Source organism: Papilio xuthus, unplaced genomic scaffold (assembly GCF_000836235.2).
Source record: "Papilio xuthus unplaced genomic scaffold, Pxut_1.1 DF826776.1, whole genome shotgun sequence".
Lineage (NCBI taxonomy): Eukaryota > Metazoa > Arthropoda > Insecta > Lepidoptera > Papilionidae > Papilio > Papilio xuthus.
In genome coordinates, this window is record NW_013531873.1 from 1,136,514 (window position 1) to 1,157,050 (window position 20,537).

At 33.7% G+C, this 20,537-nt stretch overlaps 6 protein-coding genes across 14 annotated transcripts in view; 4 read left to right on the forward strand and 2 right to left on the reverse strand.

The window, feature by feature from the left end:
* Positions 1-1,115: 1,115 nt before the first annotated feature.
* On the reverse strand, positions 1,116-4,172 carry LOC106122793 (uncharacterized). Of its 3 annotated transcripts, none has more exons than XM_013318887.1 (5): positions 4,132-4,172; positions 3,531-3,684; positions 3,011-3,169; positions 2,475-2,560; positions 1,116-1,637 (listed from the first exon to the last, which is right to left on the reverse strand). In XM_013318887.1, the coding sequence occupies exons 2-5, from the start codon at positions 3,663-3,665 to the stop codon at positions 1,559-1,561; spliced, it is 459 nt and encodes a 152-aa protein (XP_013174341.1). In that variant the 5' UTR covers positions 3,666-3,684; positions 4,132-4,172; the 3' UTR covers positions 1,116-1,558. The 3 variants fall into 3 exon arrangements, with proteins under 3 accessions (XP_013174341.1, XP_013174342.1, XP_013174340.1); XM_013318888.1 differs by having other exon boundaries at positions 1,117-1,637; positions 2,538-2,560; XM_013318886.1 differs by lacking the exon at positions 2,475-2,560 and having other exon boundaries at positions 1,119-1,637.
* Positions 4,173-5,867: 1,695 nt separating this feature from the next.
* On the reverse strand, positions 5,868-6,371 carry SmD1 (small ribonucleoprotein particle protein SmD1). The gene is given in 1 exon segment (NM_001311825.1): positions 5,868-6,371. A coding segment is annotated over 1 exon segment (378 nt). The 5' UTR covers positions 6,302-6,371; the 3' UTR covers positions 5,868-5,923.
* Positions 6,372-6,505: 134 nt separating this feature from the next.
* On the forward strand, positions 6,506-7,972 carry LOC106122758 (caltractin). The gene is made up of 5 exons (XM_013318845.1): positions 6,506-6,718; positions 6,789-6,882; positions 7,156-7,329; positions 7,564-7,676; positions 7,764-7,972. Exons 1-5 carry the CDS (start codon positions 6,617-6,619, stop codon positions 7,821-7,823), a joined length of 543 nt encoding a protein of 180 aa, XP_013174299.1. The 5' UTR covers positions 6,506-6,616; the 3' UTR covers positions 7,824-7,972.
* Positions 7,973-8,106: 134 nt separating this feature from the next.
* On the forward strand, positions 8,107-8,732 carry LOC106122794 (uncharacterized). The gene is made up of 2 exons (XM_013318889.1): positions 8,107-8,213; positions 8,294-8,732. The coding sequence occupies exons 1-2, from the start codon at positions 8,210-8,212 to the stop codon at positions 8,677-8,679; spliced, it is 390 nt and encodes a 129-aa protein (XP_013174343.1). The 5' UTR covers positions 8,107-8,209; the 3' UTR covers positions 8,680-8,732.
* Positions 8,733-10,462: 1,730 nt separating this feature from the next.
* On the forward strand, positions 10,463-11,334 carry eIF1 (eukaryotic translation initiation factor eIF1). Its single transcript, NM_001312298.1, is given in 1 exon segment — positions 10,463-11,334. A coding segment is annotated over 1 exon segment (333 nt). The 5' UTR covers positions 10,463-10,637; the 3' UTR covers positions 10,971-11,334.
* Positions 11,335-12,570: 1,236 nt separating this feature from the next.
* Positions 12,571-20,537, forward strand: part of DCTN1-p150 (dynactin subunit 1) — a 37,532-nt gene continuing 29,565 nt past the window's right edge. For 4 of the 7 annotated variants that reach the window (XM_013318942.1, XM_013318946.1, XM_013318948.1 and 1 more), the window contains exons 1-5: positions 12,571-12,737; positions 12,815-13,015; positions 13,361-13,497; positions 17,453-17,485; positions 18,454-18,510. In XM_013318942.1, coding sequence (XP_013174396.1) covers positions 12,839-13,015; positions 13,361-13,497; positions 17,453-17,485; positions 18,454-18,510 — 404 coding nt within the window. In that variant the 5' untranslated portion in view covers positions 12,571-12,737; positions 12,815-12,838. The remainder of the gene's footprint in view (positions 12,738-12,814; positions 13,016-13,360; positions 13,498-17,452; positions 17,486-18,453; positions 18,511-20,537) is intronic. The other 3 variants (XM_013318943.1, XM_013318945.1, XM_013318949.1) reach the window with 3 other exon arrangements.

The following is a 20,537-nucleotide window of genomic DNA, read 5'->3' on the forward strand; positions in this document are numbered from 1 at the left end:
GATGAATAAATAATTTATAATAAGGTAAAGGTGAATACGTTAAATGTTTCGGTTCGTTGATTGAGTCTTATGAGTCAGATATGTTCCGAGTTCGATGTTTTTTTACTGCAGTAAGTTTTTTGTTTTATATCATAAAGTGGCAAACGAGCGAGCGGCCACCTGAAACCACTGAAATAGCGAAGTGACCGTTGCCCATAGACATACGCAATTGCATATGCGTTGCCTACCTTTAATCGACAGAGGAGAGGATGCACAGAAATAAAATATTTTCCCTTCTCATCCATCCTCTAATCCGGAAAGTCAACTTTCACTTCTCATCCTTTCCTTATAAAAAAAAGTGTGGGGGGAAAGAGGACTAAATTAGGCCGGGACGCACGCGACGACGAAACGCGGAATTGCTTCCACTTCACGCCTGTCTTCAAAATGTTTAGGCCAACCGAATCTAATAACTTCGCCGGTCTATACTAACGCTTCATCAGTAAAAACCCATTGTAAATAATAAATTGAAAACCAGTTTTGTGATAAATACTTACGATTCTGCTCACGGGGAAAGCCCTGCCTTGTTTCACCTTGTTTTTTGTAGTTACTAAGTATCTATAGGTAGACAAACGAACAATCACATGCAATCGCTAATAGTAAAGCGTACGGAAGACATTCAATAAGTTAAAAAAACAGACACGTTCCTTCAAAATCTAAATCAAAAAGCAACGATGTAAGAAAGTATATTTTTTCCTTTACTGTACATAACGTCTTCCGTTTTTTCAATAGCATTGTTTTATTATTAAAATTAATTTGGGAAGGGTAATAGTAATAGATATTGGCCACCTGCACACTCAATCTTTGTTTTTTTATAATTCTAATCTCATAAATGCTTGACTAACAGTAGTCAATGTTGGCAATCTAATGCGCGATGTTTTCTGACCTGTAGCAATGAATTTATTAGTGAAAATTACAGTGGCAGTGAATTTTTACTTGTAATTATAGCAAAAAAACATGTCGCCGATATCATTTTCTTAAAAAAAACAGTAAACGTGTGTAGCAATCTATGTATTAAAAGACTTCGTCATAAAATTATTTTTTAATACTCAAATATTAAAACATCAAATTAATAGACAATAAGTTATACACAATAACACATCTAGAATAGAATTGTTTATGGTTTGGAAATTATCTATGCAATTTTATATCTGTGGTTCGTGATTTGTCGATGGAAAACTCGCAAATGTGCTTATCGAAGCATCACTGGTATCCGGATCTTTTGATCCCAAATCTTCTTTAGAATTAGGCTTTTTATCTTTCTTTAAAAACATATTCGGTTCAATGTCTAAATCCATATCCAAACTTTGATATTTCTTGTTAACAACTTTCTTCGGACGCTTAGAATTTTCTGTATCTTTCTTATTTCGCGCCTTTAATATTTGACATATGCATTTCAAATTTCGAACGTTAGATTTTCTATGGTTACATTTCGGTTTAATTATAGTTTTGGTCTTGGCTTTATCGATTTTAATCTTTGGTTTTCTTTCGTATTTTCTCTTTATTTTCGATCTTTTTCTTTTTAATTCCTTACCCCTAGTGCCAGTATTAAACATATTATGAGTGCCATCACGCTTATTTGGCAGATTGGGCATTGCCACCTGTAACAAAGAAAAAGAAAACCTTTATATTAAAGAAAAAACAACGAAACGCGGGAAAATTATATATTTTATACTATTACATTCACAATCAAAACGGTTACTAAAGATGTATAATAATATTTTTAGCGGAATAAAATAATAAATTAAAAGTAAGTAAGGAATAACTATCCTTAGCATTCCTGAATACAAGCAAATAGTTTTTAAGGTTAACACATTTAAATCGATCCTGTCGTTATATTTGTACGCCCGATCATGAATGTGGTTCGTTTATAATTTCCATATGCAAATTGCAAAGAGCTTATGATATATTCAATCGCAACTAATCAACGCTCAAATCGTATCATGACTGATTAACCTTTACTTAGCTTTAGTACCAAAACAACGTCAAATAGTTAATGAATTACTGTGGATTTCTGATGCTAAAATCTCTGTATAAAATATATTGTCTTTATCTTTGAAAACATCAGAGATAACAATATATTTTAAGCCGGAATGTTGGTCTCAGAAAGTGATTATTCATCATCATCATCATCAGCTCACTATACGTCCCCACCGAGGGGCTCGGAACCTACCCTAAGTTAAGGGTGATTAGGCCATAGTCAACCACAGGCCACTTCACACCTATCATTGAATTTCTTCTCAGATATATACATACATCACGATGTTTTCATACATGGCGGGATTCGAACCCAGGACCTGCAGATGACAACTCAAAATTAACTGTTTATTAATTCGATTAATTTGGCTCTACAATTTGCATATGAATAACATTCACGATCGGACAATATTAACATCGTTCAAAGGTAATTTCTATCACAAAGACAAGGACAAGCTCACCAGCTGTCCTGTCTGCCACAAAGACCGTTCTTTGTTAAATCTGTATCACACAAAAAACAATACCTTCCATTCTGCACAACCCGGTTCTGAAAGAGAAGCACTTGTTTTTATTGTAGCTACAATCCATTAAAGCAATCATTTGAATCCACGTTTCGTTACACGCACGCCAAGTGGCATTTGCTACTGACTATGAAACTGTTGAAGGGTTGTTTCGAATAGGTATGATTGGAATAGATATGGATGAATTATACGTCCCATCTGTTTGGTAAACAAGGAGTTTGCGTTCTGCCATAGAGGTGGCAACGCATTTTGGCTGCTGTGTTGCTATTTTTAATTTAAAGAGAATAAAACAAGATTCTCAAGAAGATTTATTGAAAAACGTATACCAAACAACTGTGCTATTGTTTAGTTGTTGAAATGGCTAGAGACGTACCAGGACCGCGCTAAATGGAAGTTTTTAATATCTGCTCTTAGATGAGTTGTGTTGTCTTTGGTTTACATCGACTGTTGAAACGCAAAGATACCTTTCGCTTTACCTTGGTGATAGACCGTCGTTTGTCCAACTCGTCTCTAAGTTTGGGGTAGGCAGTGTTGTGATTGTGTACTCGTTCAATTCCGTCGCCATTCTTCATGAACCTATCTTCATAGTCAGGTTGATGGGATTCCTTGAACTTGTCGGCAGCATTTTTTATTCTCTGCATTTAAAAAGATGTTATCAAACAGATAAAGTGTACAAAAAGACATTCTACTAGTTTCCTCTGTAACTATAGTAATTAATTAAAGATTTTTGTGGTTTTCAAAGCCTTAAAAAAGGTTTCAAGGTAATAGAATTCCAAATTTAAACAAAGAAGATTGCTATACCGTAGGCCCATTACTAGTCATTCTCCCCTTTCCACTTTTTCGCTCATACAACCTTTCTACCGCAGATGTCTCTGGCAGGAGGCATGACGAAAGTTATAGTCACTAACCGTATTACATTTGTAACTTTGTTTAAGGTGGCAGGCCACTTATACATTTGCCACCTTTTATTATGAAAAAAAGTGGTATAACCATCACCTCTGTCGGTATCCTATCCCGCATGGGCATTGGTCCATCGTCGTGTATAATTGTTGTCATTATACCGACGATGTCACCGAAGTCCAAACATCGGAAGGAACTCGAGAACCAACTGGATTCATTTTGGTCATCCATAAATCATTTTGTCAGGCATCTGTAAAAAAAAACAAAAAATCACTGGCCAAAAACTAGTATTTTACCCTAGCCCTGTTGATGATTAAAAGATTTTCATCCGTTATATGCCCTTTGTAAATAATTTGATTTGAGAAATGTCAAAACAAGTCAGTGTACAAAAACTAGCACAGGTACCCTATGCCTATCTTAGTAATATTATGAATGCTTAAGTTTGGATAGATGTTTGAATGTATCTCCAAAACAGCTCATTGGATCGCGTTGAAATGTGACATACATGTAGAACACAGTCTTGAAGAACACAGGCTACTATTTTTTTTAATAACACGCAGGCCGAGTCGCGGGCAACAATTAGTTGACGATAAAAAGGTAAAGTACGTCGAAGTCTCTCCATTACTTGACTTAAATGACCTTAGAAAATGAATCTGTACAACAATTATTATTTTTAATCAGTTGTATCAAAACTTACCTACTATATTGTTTATTTTTTTATCAATATTCCTCGGTATTACGCTTTAAATTTTGATTTTATAATTAATTTACGGTTTTTATTAGATTTTCCTATTGGTTATAATTTTTGACATGTCCACTTTGACAGAAATTCTTTTTTTATGGCCATCTTTAAAATTGACATAAAAAAAGGTTTTATTAAGATTTTAATCCTATTTCACTGTAAAAGGTAATATGATTCTTTTATCACCTACGTAACCTGTAGGAGGTACAATAGAAGGTAAGTTTTTAAATTAGTACCAGGCTTTTATCGCCTAAACAACAAGTACCAGGATAGCATGAATGTAAAAGGGTGTGAAGGATACTGGAACTTTTCCCTTTTTATTATTTAGTTCTTTCTAATCCCGATTAGAACGCAAAATATCTGTATATTACCAGGGTACTATAATTTAACAGAGATATAACGAAACATCTAACATTAGGAAGGCTGGGGGAGATGCAAACGTGGGGTGGAATGTAAAATTCGAATGGAATTTTCCGCAAAGACGGAAAACATCGATATTGTACTAGGCTGTTATAAACCCGAAGGGGCTTCCAACTTTATTAGTATTAGAAAAGGGTGAGAAACAGATACCGCGCATGCGTCAAGGAAAAGAGGGTAAATAAAATTGAACAAACCAAACAGAAAAGTTCTGCACGATATGAAATTGACTACACTATGTCACTGCTCGTTAATTAATTTTAATGATAATAGATGGCGCTAGTAGTCTGATAGTTTTAAGTATTTTGTTATACTATTTGTAGCCCGTGTCTCCGGCTGCGCGGAATTAAAAATTAGTAGCCAATGCGTGCTTTCAGACTATGTTCTACGTCTATGACAAATTTCATTGATATACATGCTGCTGTTCTGGAGATTGTTTTTCACAACTCTACAACTTAAGTTACTCAATATGTCTACCTTTCTCTAAAACCCTGAGATTTCCTGGACATCTAAGCTCTACATAAGTAATAAAAAACAGATATTTTTGTGTAATTTTTATTTTTTACATAAACTCACAGTTGCTTACATTAATTTTAGTTTACATTTAAAAGTTAATTTCCTTTACTAATGTAAAAAACTTTATTTTACCGCTTAATCTAAATTCATGACATATTACAAACGTATTTTGATCCAACTAAAGTTCTCATACCGAGATTCTTTTCATCGGATTGGATTTCTTTGAAATAAATGTACAGTAAAAATGTAAATTAAAAATTAACAAAAACTACTGTTTTAGTTTCAAGTATTTTAACAACTATCTTGGTGGCTTGGAACACTGCACAAATCATTTTATGTATGGTGGGGTGTAAAAGGATGCAAGGGAATGGTACTGCATAACGCAAAACTCAAAATCAGCGAGTCAAAAAGGTTGAAATGCTCTATATGTTTATACCAAAGGAAACTAAACAAGATCCCAGCCATTTATCTATGTAAGGATTTAAAAATAACACAATAGCACTTATGAAGTCTATCGGGACTGAATATCAAGTATCTTCTATGATATTAACTAATTTTGACTGCATTACTTTAAGATTTAAATGTTAAAATAGTGATTTGGCAACAATTGTTTATTGGGTTGACTTGTGACTATTGTTGTCTCATTCTATCTATTTAAATAGATACCAAAACCTATGAGAATGTTATAATAATAAGTGTAGTAACATAAAATTTGATATTTAGAAATCACACCTCACACGAAATGAAAGAACTTCAAATGGTGGTCCAAGTTATAATCACATACTTTTCAATCTTACAAACTAGACAAATTAAATTATCGTCTTCCACGACCTCTGCCGCCGCGGCCGCCTCTTGGCCCGCCTCGGCCTCCGCGACCTCTGCCTCGGCCGCCGCGAGCACCACCTCTCGGAAAACCTTCACGTTTACCACGACCTTTTGGTGCGTCGTCTAACAACAAAGTTTCTATAGGCAGACTGTCAGGTAATAAGTAATATCTTATATTATTCCCACGTATACTTAGTGTTTCCAGTTGAAGTTCCTCCTTGTTCTTCAATGTAACTTTTACAGCTTTTAAATGTGTATTCATCGCTACATCCACACCTGTGATTGTGCCGTGGACGACGCTACCATTCTTTAGCTCGATTGTCACAGTCTCGTGACTCAATTTCATCAGAAATCTCACAAGCTTCATGATTATTATATTTTCGAACTAGTTTTCAACAAAAACAAGGACGGCGTCGTTACAACAGTTTTAACCTCAAATTCGGCTAAACAAAATTATGGCGGGCGGCAATGTTGCCATTTACAAAATTGCTTAATGTCAAATCTCTATGGTTGCTGATTACTGACCAGTTGCAAAATTGCAAAGAAACCAAGGCAACTAAAAACTAACAATAACATATCAAATCTCCTTTGTACTTTTCAAAATTAATTCACACGTCAAAAGGCATTATTCGAGATTTCCTAAATAAACAAACATTGTAATACATTTTATAACCAGATAAAAATGACTACCGAACAACCTAAGGTAGAAACTGAAGATGAAGAAACAGAACAGGAGATAAAAGAGAAAAGTGTATCAGCTCGCTTAATTTTCACTGAACAACAGGTTACAAAACTACTATATTTGTAAACTCGCCATTGATTTGTAAGGCTTAGCCAACTATACTTCTTTCCAGAAAAGAGATTTACGCGATGCGTTTAATCTACTCGATCATACAGGAGAAGGAAAAATAAAGGCCGATGACTTTCGTGTTGCGATAAAAGCTTTGGGTTGGTAAATTTAATTACCTGTACACGTTCTCTTTGATTTATTAAGACCTATTTTCCACAAGCGCAACTAGGTGCACTATTGATTAATGCTAGTGCCGACCGTTTACGACTAGCGACTACCGTAATATATAGTCGCAGATAGAGTAGCAACCAGACCTTTTTAATCTCCTATTTTTACAATTTAATTTGAGTAAAATCTATAAAGTAAATACAGCAAAAGAAAAACTAAGCTTTTACTAGTATATTTTAATATAGTACCAATCTATTTTAAAGGTTACGAACCCACGAAGGAAGAATTGCAGCATATGATAAATAGAGTTGACAAAACTCAAACGGGAAAACTAAGTTTTGAAAATTTTGAAACAGCTATAATGAGAAAAATAATGTCTTTGGACAGCGATGGGGATATTATGAAGAGTTTTCGCCTTTTTGATGATGGCGATTGCGGTAAATTGTGATCTTCATTTCATCATCCTCACCTACTAGTCGGGCCCCACTCTATGTCGACCTGCACCAGGCTAGATTAATTTACCCTACCACATCATTCGTCATTTCAGTTGTAAATTCGTAATAATTCAATTTCATTTAAATAGAAAAAAGACAATTTTCGTTGTCGGCTCCATCGCTGTTGAAAAATTATCCTAATTTTAATGTTAATTTATTTAAATTGTTAAATCGTAGGTTTTATTAGCTTTGAAAATGTGAAGAGAGTCTCTGAGATCTTGGGATTTGGTCTTACTGATGAAGAAATAGAGGAAATTATGGACGATGCGGACAAAGACTTCGACGGATTTGTATGAAGTTACACTACAATTTTTAATCAATTGCATAAAATATTGTTACAAAGTTAATGTATGTACGTTTTACATAATTGTTTGCAGATTTCCGTACAAGAATTTATGAGAATGATAAAAACATCAGTTCGTATTGAAACACCGTAATAAATAATTAATGATCACGACTTAAATGGATTTAGAAAAGTAAAATAATAAATATATTTCACAACTGAATTTTCTCTTCATTGCTCTTAAACTAAGCAAAAGTAACAAGAGCTTATTGTGGCGCAAAATAAAAAAACTAAAAAATTATTTTACTCTGTTTTTAATTCTATGATTGATGGTTTTCGTAGTCGTAGACAATATAGAGCTAGCGATTTTTTTGCTTGGCAAGTCTTCCGTTAAACAACAAAAACAATATTTTTATCATTTCAATAATTAAATTTTGTTTAGTTCCCATTAGTTTCTATAAAATTAAATATTAAAATAGATCGTATTGATCTTATGACTATCGACCTTATGATAAGATAAAAATTCAAAATATATACATAATGGGTAAGTTTTGAAAAGTTCTTAAAGCTAATCCTAAGTACTGAAAATTGCAGTTTCATCAATAAAATTTATTTTTATTTTAGAAATGGAAGAACAAACATTACACGAAAAATGTGAAAACATTATGAACGTGGTTGTTGAAACGCGTAAAAGATTTGGTAAAAAATGTGCAGAATATGATCAAAAAACTTCGTTAATAGAAAACAAAATCTTCAATTTACAATTAGAATCATTATCCAAAGTCAAATGCAAGCCTAAATATCAAAATTTAGACACTGATGTTGATATTATGAGGAAGGAAATAGACGGTTACATCACAGACCTCCAAGAAAGAGAAAAAAGGATTAACAATTTGTGTAGAAATGTAAAAAATACAGAGAAAATTGTACTACAGCTCAAGGAAGATAAATTAAGTAGAAAAATTATGCAACCACTTACAGCTGAAGCCAAACTTAAAGAATTAAAATGATTATCAATATAACATCAATATAATTTACATCATCATTAGCTCACTATATGTCCCCACCGAGGGGCTCGGAGCCTACCCTAAGTTTTGTGACAAGGCCATAGTCAATGCTGATCCGGTGCATGACTTCACATATCTTTGAATTTTACAGATATGTGCAGCATCAGAATGTTTTCTTTCACCATAAAAATGTTGTCCAAATATACATATGTACATCGAAAAACACATCTATTGCAAGTCAAGTGCTTAACTCCTGAGCCACCATTGCTTACCAAGACTAAATACTTAACTTTCTAAGCAATTCAGTATAAACAAATTTACTTAAAAAGTTGTTTTTCTATTCCATACCAACCCTTTGGGCTACATTTGAAATATCAGTCTACCAATAAAGGCTGCTTACTGTGAATTTTATCATTTGTTCACTTTTAAAATAACCTGGTTTATATTACGGCAGTACAGTTGGATAGTAGTGCTAAAAATCAGCACTGGTATGATGTAAACACAGACTGGTTCCAGTGAGCCCTTACAGTCTAAGCCAAGCCAGTGCTACTGTCTAATAAGTATATGCTGCGTTATTTTTTATTCTTCCTTCAATTATCAGAAATACCTATTGTAGAAAGTTTTGGAGTATTTCAATTGTTACTAGCGACATCAAAGTACAGTTGCTTTCGCATCACAAGAATGTATATCTATAAAGTCTATAATCTCTGCCTACTTCTCTGGATTACGGGCGTGAAGCGTGTTTCGGGAAGGTCAATGCTGAAACAACATGATGTAAGTAAACTTTGTTTAAAAATCTGTGTGACGATTTAAAAAGCGCGCCAAAGTAATCATAGATAATAAACAGTATGTTGCTAATTTATAAATTTTGTAGGAAATGAAATTGCATGTTTTTAAATAATTTCATACACAAACTAAGATGCATTAATTTTTTTTAAGTGAGAAATTTAGATACGAAAATATGAGAAAATTAGAAATATTTGAGTATCTGTTCAGAAAACAAAGGAATGTCGTGTAAATGTTGATGTCTCCCGGCAACCGTTTAACGTATAATAATAATTTGGTTGTTATTTAGAAAAGTGTGATTGAAGCTTTAAGTACTCTTAAAATGTCCATCCAGAAACTTTATCAGGAACACTGTGTGGTGCCTGATGTTATTAATGTTGCTCCATCTGAAACTTTAGACATCCAATATCCTAGCGGTGTGAAAGTTGATATGGGTAAAGAATTAACACCCAAACAAGTCAAAGATCGTCCTACAGTTAGATGGGCAGCAAAAGAAGGTGAATATTACACTTTAGCTCTCGTAGATCCTGATGCTCCAAGTCGCGAAAATCCTAAATTTCGTGAATGGCATCATTGGTTGGTTGGAAACATTTATGGTGGTGATTTGAACAAAGGTGAAGTACTTTCCGATTATATTGGTTCTGGTCCTCCAAAAGGAACCGGTTTACATCGTTATATATTTTTAGTTTACAAGCAAGCTGAAAAATGTGATTTTACGAAAGTGCCAAAACTCCCAAATAATTCGGGTGACAAGAGAGGAAAATTTTCGATTTCTAGATTTGCTGAGCAGTTTCAATTGGGTTCGCCAGTTGCTGGGAATTTCTATTTTGCAAAATATGACGATTATGTGCCTAAATTATATGCACAATTAAAAGGTTAAAATATAAAATTTTATGATAAACCGATAATCGGTAATATTTTTAATCTGTGCTCACGAGAGAATGGGACAGCATTTGTCTATGGTTTTGATCGATAATTATTTCCGCCTCCGCGTGACAATCGCATTTTTTGGAGCAGTCGCCATATAATCCGCCATTACATTTTGGAGTTTGCGTAAATTGGTCGTTGCACTTTCTGCGGGCATAACACACCTAGCGGTTATCAGTGACAGTTTTTGGTGTTCGTGCGTCGTATCGCAGCGTTTTGTTTAAACAAAGAGAGCTACGTTTAATCGTATGTCCATCCAGAATCTCAACACATTCGACCCATTCGCCGATGCTATCAAAAGCTCGGAAGACGACGTACAAGATGGACTAGTCCATGTCCGGATCCAGCAGCGGAACGGGCGCAAAACTCTGACAACGGTGCAAGGCCTGTCATCGGAATATGACCTGAAGAAAATCGTGCGGGCATGCAAGAAGGAGTTTGCGTGCAACGGAACCGTCGTGGAGCACCCGGAGTACGGCGAAGTACTGCAGCTGCAGGGCGACCAGCGAGAGAATATTTGTCAGTGGCTTACTAAATCGGGGCTCGTGAAACCGGAACAACTTAAAGTGCACGGCTTCTAAGTTCCCGCGTCCCCAACACATAACATGTTCTCATCGTGACATCATCATAGTTCTATATAATATAATGAGATTGTGCGCATTATAACCCTAAAGGAATATGTATCTAGAAAGCATCGATGTTTACAGAGATTAATGGACACGGCCTTGCGGCCCGCGCCCTGTGCCTTGCTGTCACCTAATGTAATATAAAATGTGGATATTTTTGAATACAACGCCGTCTCAACGTGTCAGACAGCTTTAGTTGCAAATTATCGCCGAACGAAATAGTATAAATCAATTTTTTTGTTTTTCCTTTTATATTATTACGTAAATATAAATTGCTGGAATATGTGATGTCTCAATTAATAATAAACATGTTTTTGTAAATCTGTCTCTTCATTTGCACTACCACGTAACGTGGTGTTTACCGTTACTTACCTTGTTAATGTCAAGATTTAATTCATAAGCAAATATCCTTTTCTGCAATAGTTTATATATTATTTCTAATGCTAAAAAAACAGGAAGCTTATCTTTGTCATTGCATTTCCGCCTTGTTGGCGCCTAACGGTACAATACAGGTAATACAGAAATTGTGAAAGTAGGACTCGCCAACAACGGGTCTTTCACAGGTGGTAATAAAAAAAAATAGTAACCCCTATTTTTTATTCAAGGTTGTAATGCATTTTCTATAAACAGTCAACACTACGTCAAATGGTAATGGAATAATTTTGCATTATGCATGCAAATATTTTAATACCGATTTATTTGCTATTGATATTAAATATTAATATATTCCATTTCCAGAAGGATTGTGCGCAAACAGGGAACTCTGCTTTATGGTCTTGTGAGTCATGACCTCGATTTAGCCGCAATGTATGAGGTCAGGCTCCTATAGAAAACCACGATGAAATAAACATATTTTCTCAATTTTACACAATAATTAAATTGATTGCAGTAATCATTTTATCAAATGAATTCATATTTTTGCATAACATTAAGTAATTTCATTTATTACGGTTTATTGGACTGAAAGAAATATGCTTCTAGGGTAACCCTTTCAAGAAATAAAATTCGGTTCTTTGAATCTCGTTAACCTAGAACTTGAACATTCGTTGACTCCTACCCAGATGTTAGCCGGTTGTTTTTGCTAGTTTATCGCAGGTATAAGACCATTCGTAAGTGTAAGTATGTATTAGTAATGCACATTCACAGACATGACGTCATAGTTTCGTGACGTAAACTATTTCAGTACGTAAAAACTACGAAGAGCAATTTAACGAATGATAACAAACAGCATCACATCATATGAAGTTGTTTCCTTTGGAGTAGATACGGGGGAAATTTATTATGAGCTTCATGAGTCGAAATGCAATAACTTAATAGGTTTTTTTTCTGTTTAGACATACTTCCTAGTTATAACGTAATACTTGGTTAAACAACCAACTATAAGCAATAGGAAAAGAAATCGTGGTAGATGCAGAGTTTATCCGCCGTGCTAATTACATAATTTTAAAAACTGATTAAAAAAAACTATGGGCAAAAAGACTAGTAGCTAGCAAAATTTTTTAGGTGTCAAAGCGAAAAGTTAGTCATTATTTTGACGTTTGACATTTAAGTTTTTCTTGGCAAGAAATTCGTGTTATACTTTCGCAAAAATTCAATAATCTTTGCAGAATAAAAGCTAGATATTTTATGTTATTAACGCTAGTATTAAAATGTTTATATTCCATTATATTTAGGCAACTTAACGGTTAAGAATAATAACAATTAATACGTCTTACGAATAAGGTATATATGAATTTAGTTTTTAATTTGTTCTATTGTATATTATATTTGGAGACTTGTGATTTTTATTTAATTTTCAGTATTACGGTATATAAGAGTTAATCATGACGGATAAAGTCTTATCTCTTGGTCAGCGGGTTATTCTCGTTGCTAAGGACGTAAAAGGGACTGTGGCGTATGTTGGATACCCGACTTTCGCTTCGGGAAGATGGGTCGGAGTGATACTGGATGAACCTAAGGGAAAGAACAATGGTACACTACGTGGTCATGCTTATTTTCGTGTAAGTAACTTAATTTTAGGTTGTCTGTGCTCTTTCAGATTCCGGAACTGATTGCTGTCCTAAATTTTATCTGAATCTTTTAACAATTATGTAAATATGTGATGACAACATCCATCCAAACTTATATACTAGCTGTCGTCCTTTACTCTGTCTGTACTGACTAAAAAAAAATTAAAAAGTAGTATATGTTCCTTACAGACTCTTCTACATTTGGGCCAAATTTAATTTAGATTTATTTAGCTGTTCTGTAAATACTTTGTAACAAACATCCATCAATCCATCTGTTGACATTTATAATATTAATAAGGTTAGAAATATTAATATACTTCCTTCTATGTATTTCAGTGTGAAGAGAATTATGGTGTGTTTGTACGTCCAACACAAATACAACTTTTGGATGGAGATGATAACCCTGTAGACATGACAACATCTACTGAGGAACCGTCTATACTAAAATCATCTAGCAACCGTCGACTTAGCAGGTATGTAGAAATATACAGTTAAAAATTGGTTATGTTGTATTCGATGAGGTTAATTTTGTGTTGAAATCATGAATGTATCCTTTTTTATATAAGAGTAAATAAGTTCTTTACATAGGGTTTATATTTCAAACATGTTTCAATATCATATTTTTTCTTTTTTGTAACTAAGTAAGGCAAGTAATTTTATAATATTACTAATCTGTTAAACTATAGTTCTAACCGTAGGTTTCTGAGGCTAAAATTCCCTTTTAAAACATATTGTCATCTCTGTTTTGTCAAAAATAATGACAGGGATGATATGTTTTATACAGAGACTTAGCTGTCGCTCGCGACTTCTTTAGCGCGGAATTAAAATATAACAAAATTAGTAGCCTATGTGTTCTTCCAGATTATGTTCTACATCTGTACCAAATTTGATCAAGATCAGTTGAGAAATTTTGGTGATATCTTTAAAGAAACATCCATCTAAACATTCGCATTTATAATATTAGTAGGATTGCTCTCAGTAGGTAAGCAGATAAGTCTAGAACCTAGTTTAGGAAGGCGCACTACTACTTTGTAATTTAAAAAGACTTTTCTTGCCTAAATAAATGTTTTTAATGTACTCATACTATGTTCATGAGATTTATATATACAAATTTTTGTATTTATAATATTAGAAAGGTTTTATTGACATAATTAATTAGAAGTAGAATATAAAAAAGGATGCATTATGGTTTTTTAACAGATAAATTGGTTTTATTGCATGATTAAAAGGTTTTAAAATAAATTTATAGATTTGGTATAAAAAAGAAGGTTGAGGAATTTTACATTTAACATAAAGTTGAATTTAAGTTACATTGATTAATATAACAAATTAAACATCATCAGCTCACTATACGTCCCCACTGAGGGGCTCGGAGACTACCCTAAGTTAAGGGTGACTAGGTCATAGTCAATGCTGGCCAAGTGCGGGTTGACTTCACACATATCTTTGAATTTCATCTCAGATATGTGCAGCATCATGATGTTTTCCTTCACCATGGCATATAATTTAAACATAATAATATAATAATAAGATTCCTGTACAAAAGTTTTGTTAAAGTTTTTTTTTTTAATATGTGTTTGTGAAGATTTTAAAGCACTTTAACAGTTAACAATAAGGTAATAAAATTATATTTTTAAAGCCCTCGGCCACAATTGTTGATCCCAAATCCGGAGGGAAACACGGGGATCAAACGGTACATATTAAGTACAGTACACAAGTAAATAATAGTCAAAGTATTGCTATATTAAGGAATATTGCCAGTTTAGAAAAATAATTTACTAAAATGACAGCCAAAATTGTTTTCTAGTCATTGCTATTTATAATAGTTATTTCTCATAAATGTTTAATTGCTTCGATTTTTATTGTGATTGAAAATTGTGATATTTTGCTATCTCTTTTATTATCAAAGTATATGAAAGGGATGGCATATCTCTGTGTGATATCATCAGCTCACTATACGTCCCCACTGAGGGACTCGGAGCCTACCCTAAGTTAAGAGTGATCAGGCCATAGTCAACCACGCTGACCAAGTGCGGGTTGACTTCACACATATCTTTGAATTTCTTCTCAGATATGTGCAGCATCACAATGTTTTCCTTCACCGTAACATCGGATGAATGTACATATGTAAATCGGAAATGGAAAAACACATTGGTACATGGCGGGATTCGAACCCAGGACCTGTCGATTGCAAGTCAAGTGACTCCTGAGCCACCGACACTCTCTCTGTGTGATATACTGAGGATTATTTACGTGATTTTTTTTTGTTTTTAATGTCGTTTTCTAGTGAACTAGGTTTTAGTGTGCTAGTATAGGGTTAGCCAATTTGATTGCCTGAGTAACATACAGTTTATTGATGAAAATTTGCGATTTATTAATTACAAATGTCTTAAAATGTATTATTAGCAATTCAAGTCCCCACTGAGGGGCAACCTACCCTAAGTTAAATGTCATAGTCAATGCTGACCCAGTGACTTCACACATATCTTTGACATTTTCCAACAGATATGTGCATCACGATGTTTAATTTGACTGTAAGAATGTCGGTCGTCGTAAAATCTATAATATAGCATAATTAAGTAATAAATATTATCTGATATTATAAATGCGTATGTTTGGATGGATGTTTGTATGTATCTAAACGGCTTAATAAATCTTTATGATATGGAACACAGTCTGGAAGAACACATAGACTATGTTCTATATGTATGCAAAATTTAAACGAGATCCATACAGCAGTTCTGGAGATATCTACAAACATCCATCTAAACATTCGCATTTATAATATTAGTAAGATTTATATTCTTTGAATTGAGATCGATTGGATTCATCTAATCAACAAATTGGCTACCCCTGCTAGTTGAGTCCAAACCAATCATTTCAGTGTGCTTTGGTTTTTTCGCTATAATGTTTGTGTTATTAATTTTTTCATTTATTAGGGAAAGTCATTATTTAATATTTAAATACACATTTCATATCGATTCAATTAAAACATATATTATAATATTGATAAAAAAGTTTAACATGTTGAGCGTCACGCGTATTTCTAAGACAATCCCGTTCAGACCACGACCGCCGCTTATACGCGTATTAAATGGCCGGTGTTTCCGATCGCTGTACAAAATAGTTTACATTTTTAACGCAAAATAGTGTTAAATTTTATAGTTCTCATGTCAGCTGTTAGCTACCCATGGCTGATGTGGCGCTCAACGTGTTAGAGGTACGCGTCCAGTGGTCCGCACCGCACGCAGGGCCCGTAACGGATTTTAGTTTGTATGACATAGCGATGCGTTGCAATACGACATTTATCGCAAGCGAGCTTATCACCACCTCAAAGGCAACGCATCTGCGGTTCCTCTGCTATTGCTGATGTCCATAGGCGTCGTTGAACACCGCGGTGTTCCCGATGCTCGTTTGCCTCCTTCTGTTATAAAAAAAATCCGTTGCGGACCGTTTCTACGATGCTGATCAATGGACGCGTACTTTTTTATATTCACATTAGACAAAGTTATCTGACCTGGTGGGCAGTTAAATTAAATTATGACAGCTCACTAACGCCCGCTGTCAATGTCAAAATCTCTATGGGCCTAGCACACTGACCTATACATGGACGGGCTATGAACCGTAGTATTTTGTGCCTATTTGATTTTCTTTTTGACGCTGACGGTAGCAGTTTGTAGAGTTGTTGAAGATTGGCACTAATATAGATGGAATTAACTGTCAGGAACTTCATCAGCCAAGTCGCTGTAATTTCAAAGCCTTTTCATTTATAAAGATAGGTAGCTTAATACGGATATTTATTAAAATCACCATCGTATCGTCGTCGTTAATTGTGAAAACTAGCGGTCGCCTATGAATCTAACAAAAACATAATTAATAGTCTATGTGTTCTTCCAGACTATGTTATACATGACAAATATCATCAAGATCCGTTCAGCATTTCTGGAGATACCTTCAAACATCTATCCATCTAAACATTCGCATTTATAATATTACGAGCGGTCGCCCGTGACTTCGTATGCATCGAATAAAAAAGAACATAATTGTGAACATAAAAAAGAACCTATGTGACATGTTCTATATACCAAATCTCATCAAGATCCCTTTAACTTTTCTGAAGATACCTTCTAACAAACATCCATCCATCCATCCATTCAGATTAGGGTAAGATTAATTAAATATAATGGCTTCACAAATATTTGTACTAGGCTCACAGAAGTTTACTGAACTAACAATTAGCAACACCTCACCGGTCCAGATAATCTTGTCTTATAACCATAACAATAAAAACCATTTGTATTAATCCGTTGTCTCTTTTTAATCAAAGAAATTGAAAGAGATGGCAATAATACATGAATTATAAAATATAACATAGTTATAGTACGTTTAACATAACATAGACTGATAGTATGTTTTGTTCCTGGCTAGTATAACAGTCGCGCAGAGATCTAGGCCAACCACGTAAGTACTATAATGTAGCGCACTCGCTTCGCTTTTCACAAGCCTATATTCAAATGTCTTGGTCGCTCAAGGTCATGTACACTTCACCCCACAACACGTGACCCCAATACATCTAAAATTGTGTTCTGCACATATTCACGTACTTTAGAGCCGCCAAGATATTTGATAACTATTATACTAGATTTTGATAGACAAGATCCAATGATATTATAATTTTGTTTACAGTGGCTAGTTTATTACAAATTAAGATTTAAAATCTTTTTCTCTTTAATCGACGGAGGAGGAGAAAGTGAACACTCATTAGACGAAACGCGAAATTGCTTCATTCCGGATTTAATTCTTACATTTATTTTTAAAATTAGTTTTCGCCTGCGACTCCGTCCGCGTGGACTTAAAACACCATTAGTAGGCTATGTGTTCTATATGTATGCCAAATTTCATCAAGATCCGTTCAGTCGTTCTAGAGATACCTTCAAACAAACATACATCTAAATATTCGCATTTATAATATTAGTAAGATTAATTTGCTTGTTTACTAAGTTTAGAGTTTGGAATAAACTGTAGCCACTTAAAAAACAACTTAAAAAACATTTCTTGTCTCTCAAATTGATATTGACAATCGTTTATTCCTTTAGTTATTTTTATTATGCCTTTTATATTTTAATAAATATATCATTTTTATTTATACTCTGTGGTATAATCTTGTCCTTATTTAATTTACTTGCTTTTAAAATTAGGATTTTTTTTTAAAGAAAAATTACGAAATATTTTTTTTATGATTTTGGTACAAAAATATATATTTTTTTTATATTTTAAAATTATCACGTAATATTTTAATATCGTAAGTGCATCATATACTTATTCTATGTTGTAAATAATAATTTATGTTATGTGCTACAATCGCGTTTCATATGTGTATGTTCAACATAAGATATATAATAAAAATTGTTGGTGAATGCCCCGTGAAGTGTGCGGAGGAAGGCGTCACCGGCTCAGACAAAGGCCGGTACATTATCAATGTCGAGGTAAATATTGTGATATTTACTAAAATATGTTATATGTAGTTCTTTTATTGCACTGTTGGAATATATGCCGTTTTATGTTGTAACATAGAATTTGCACATATATGTTGTACATATGTTTATATCGTCGCGTCATTCCTTCCGCGCGGGAGAATAGTAGCCTACGTGTTCTTCCATAATATGTTCTACATGTCAAATTTCAGCGAGATACATGCAGTAGTTCTGGAGATACCTTCTAATAAGCATCCATCTAAACATTCGCATTTATATTAGTAAAAAGAAGGATGTGTGATAACATAATGAAAATATGCTGGATCATCATCAGCTCATACCTCCCCACTGAGTGGCTCGGAGTCTACCCTAAGATAATGACTAGGGCATAGTCAATACTGGCCCAGTGACTGACTTCACAGATATGTGCAGCAACACCATGATTCCCTTCAACGTAGGAACGTCGGATAAATGTATATATGTATGAAAAATACATTGGTACATGTACATTTATCCGACGTTCTTACGGTGAAGGAAAACATCGTGATGATGCACATATTTGTAAAGAAATTAAAAGATATTTGTGAAGCCACTCACTGGGCCAGCATTGACTATGGTCTAGTCACCCAACTGAGGGTATACGTGAGCTGATGATGGAAATTCAAACCCAGGGCCTGCAAGTCAAGCGCTCAACCTCTGAGCAATCGCTTTTAAGATCTATGTTACAACATAACAGATTTAAAATTAATGTTATACTGGTTTTATGTTATATAATATTTCATTTATGTTGAATACAATTGCACCGTATTGTTAATTATATCCACATTGCATTTATGTTGCACTATGTTTTTTATTTTCGAAATATTTTAATAATTCATGCACTTTGTTGAACATATGCACAATTGTTAATGCTTTGACAGTTTTATTTGAATTTTAAATGTCATAAAATTAGGCGGTTTGTTATTTATTTAAGGTTAAAGTTAATTTCGCTTTTTTATACCAATTATGTTGAACTCAATTAAGTCTATGTTGAACTTTTTTAGATGTATATATTTTTTAATAAAAATATAGCTGTTTTTATATTAAATAATAATAACGAAGAATTATGAAAATCAGACAACTAGGGGCGGAGTTATCGAGGAAAAAAATATACAGACGACTTGAGAACCTTCTTTTTGAAGTCGGTTAAAAATAGATTTAAGCCTGAATTATTTTTGAAGATTTAAGATTTTAAAAAGTATAGCAAAGCTCTTTCATAACTATAGTAATGTTTTTTTCTTATGTATATTATATTTTGTTTAAGATTTTTTTTGAACAAAAAGTTGAAGAGAATTTAGAATACTTGCGCTGAAGCGACTCAAAGTAGAGTTACTTCGAGAGTGATCGAGAGCGACATAATAATAATAAGTTTCTTTAAATATTAATTAGTATAGCCTTACAAAATTTTAAATATTTTTAAATGTTCATTTTGTGTTGCCAATAAAATTTATTAAGTGTTGCTAGGATATTAATGCTTGATGTTGCATGTTCATACATTTTATAACACTAACGGTAAAGATGGCCATACATTTACGATAAATTTTTGCCATATTTATGAATACTAGCAGTAGCCCACGTCTCCGTCTGCACGGTATTAAAAAAAACTTAGTAGACAATGTGTACTTCTAAACCAGTGGTTCCCAAACTGATTTTGTCTACTGCCCACTTTGGGAATATTTTTTTAGCACCCCCATATTTTCACATATTTAAAAACCCCTATAACTTCAAATTAAATTAATTAATTATTGTGACCTATATATGTATATTAACGGAGAATTGTAAACGAAACTTTTACTATAACCCGCAACTTGAGACCTGCAGCGCCCACAAGGGGGCGTTATCGCACACTTTGGGAAAGACTGTTCCAGACTATGTTCTATATGTATGACAAATTTTTATCGATGTTCGTTTAATCGTTCTGGGGATACCTTCAAATAAACATCCATCTAAACATTCGCATTTATAATATTATTAAGATTAATAAATAGTTTTTGAGTTAA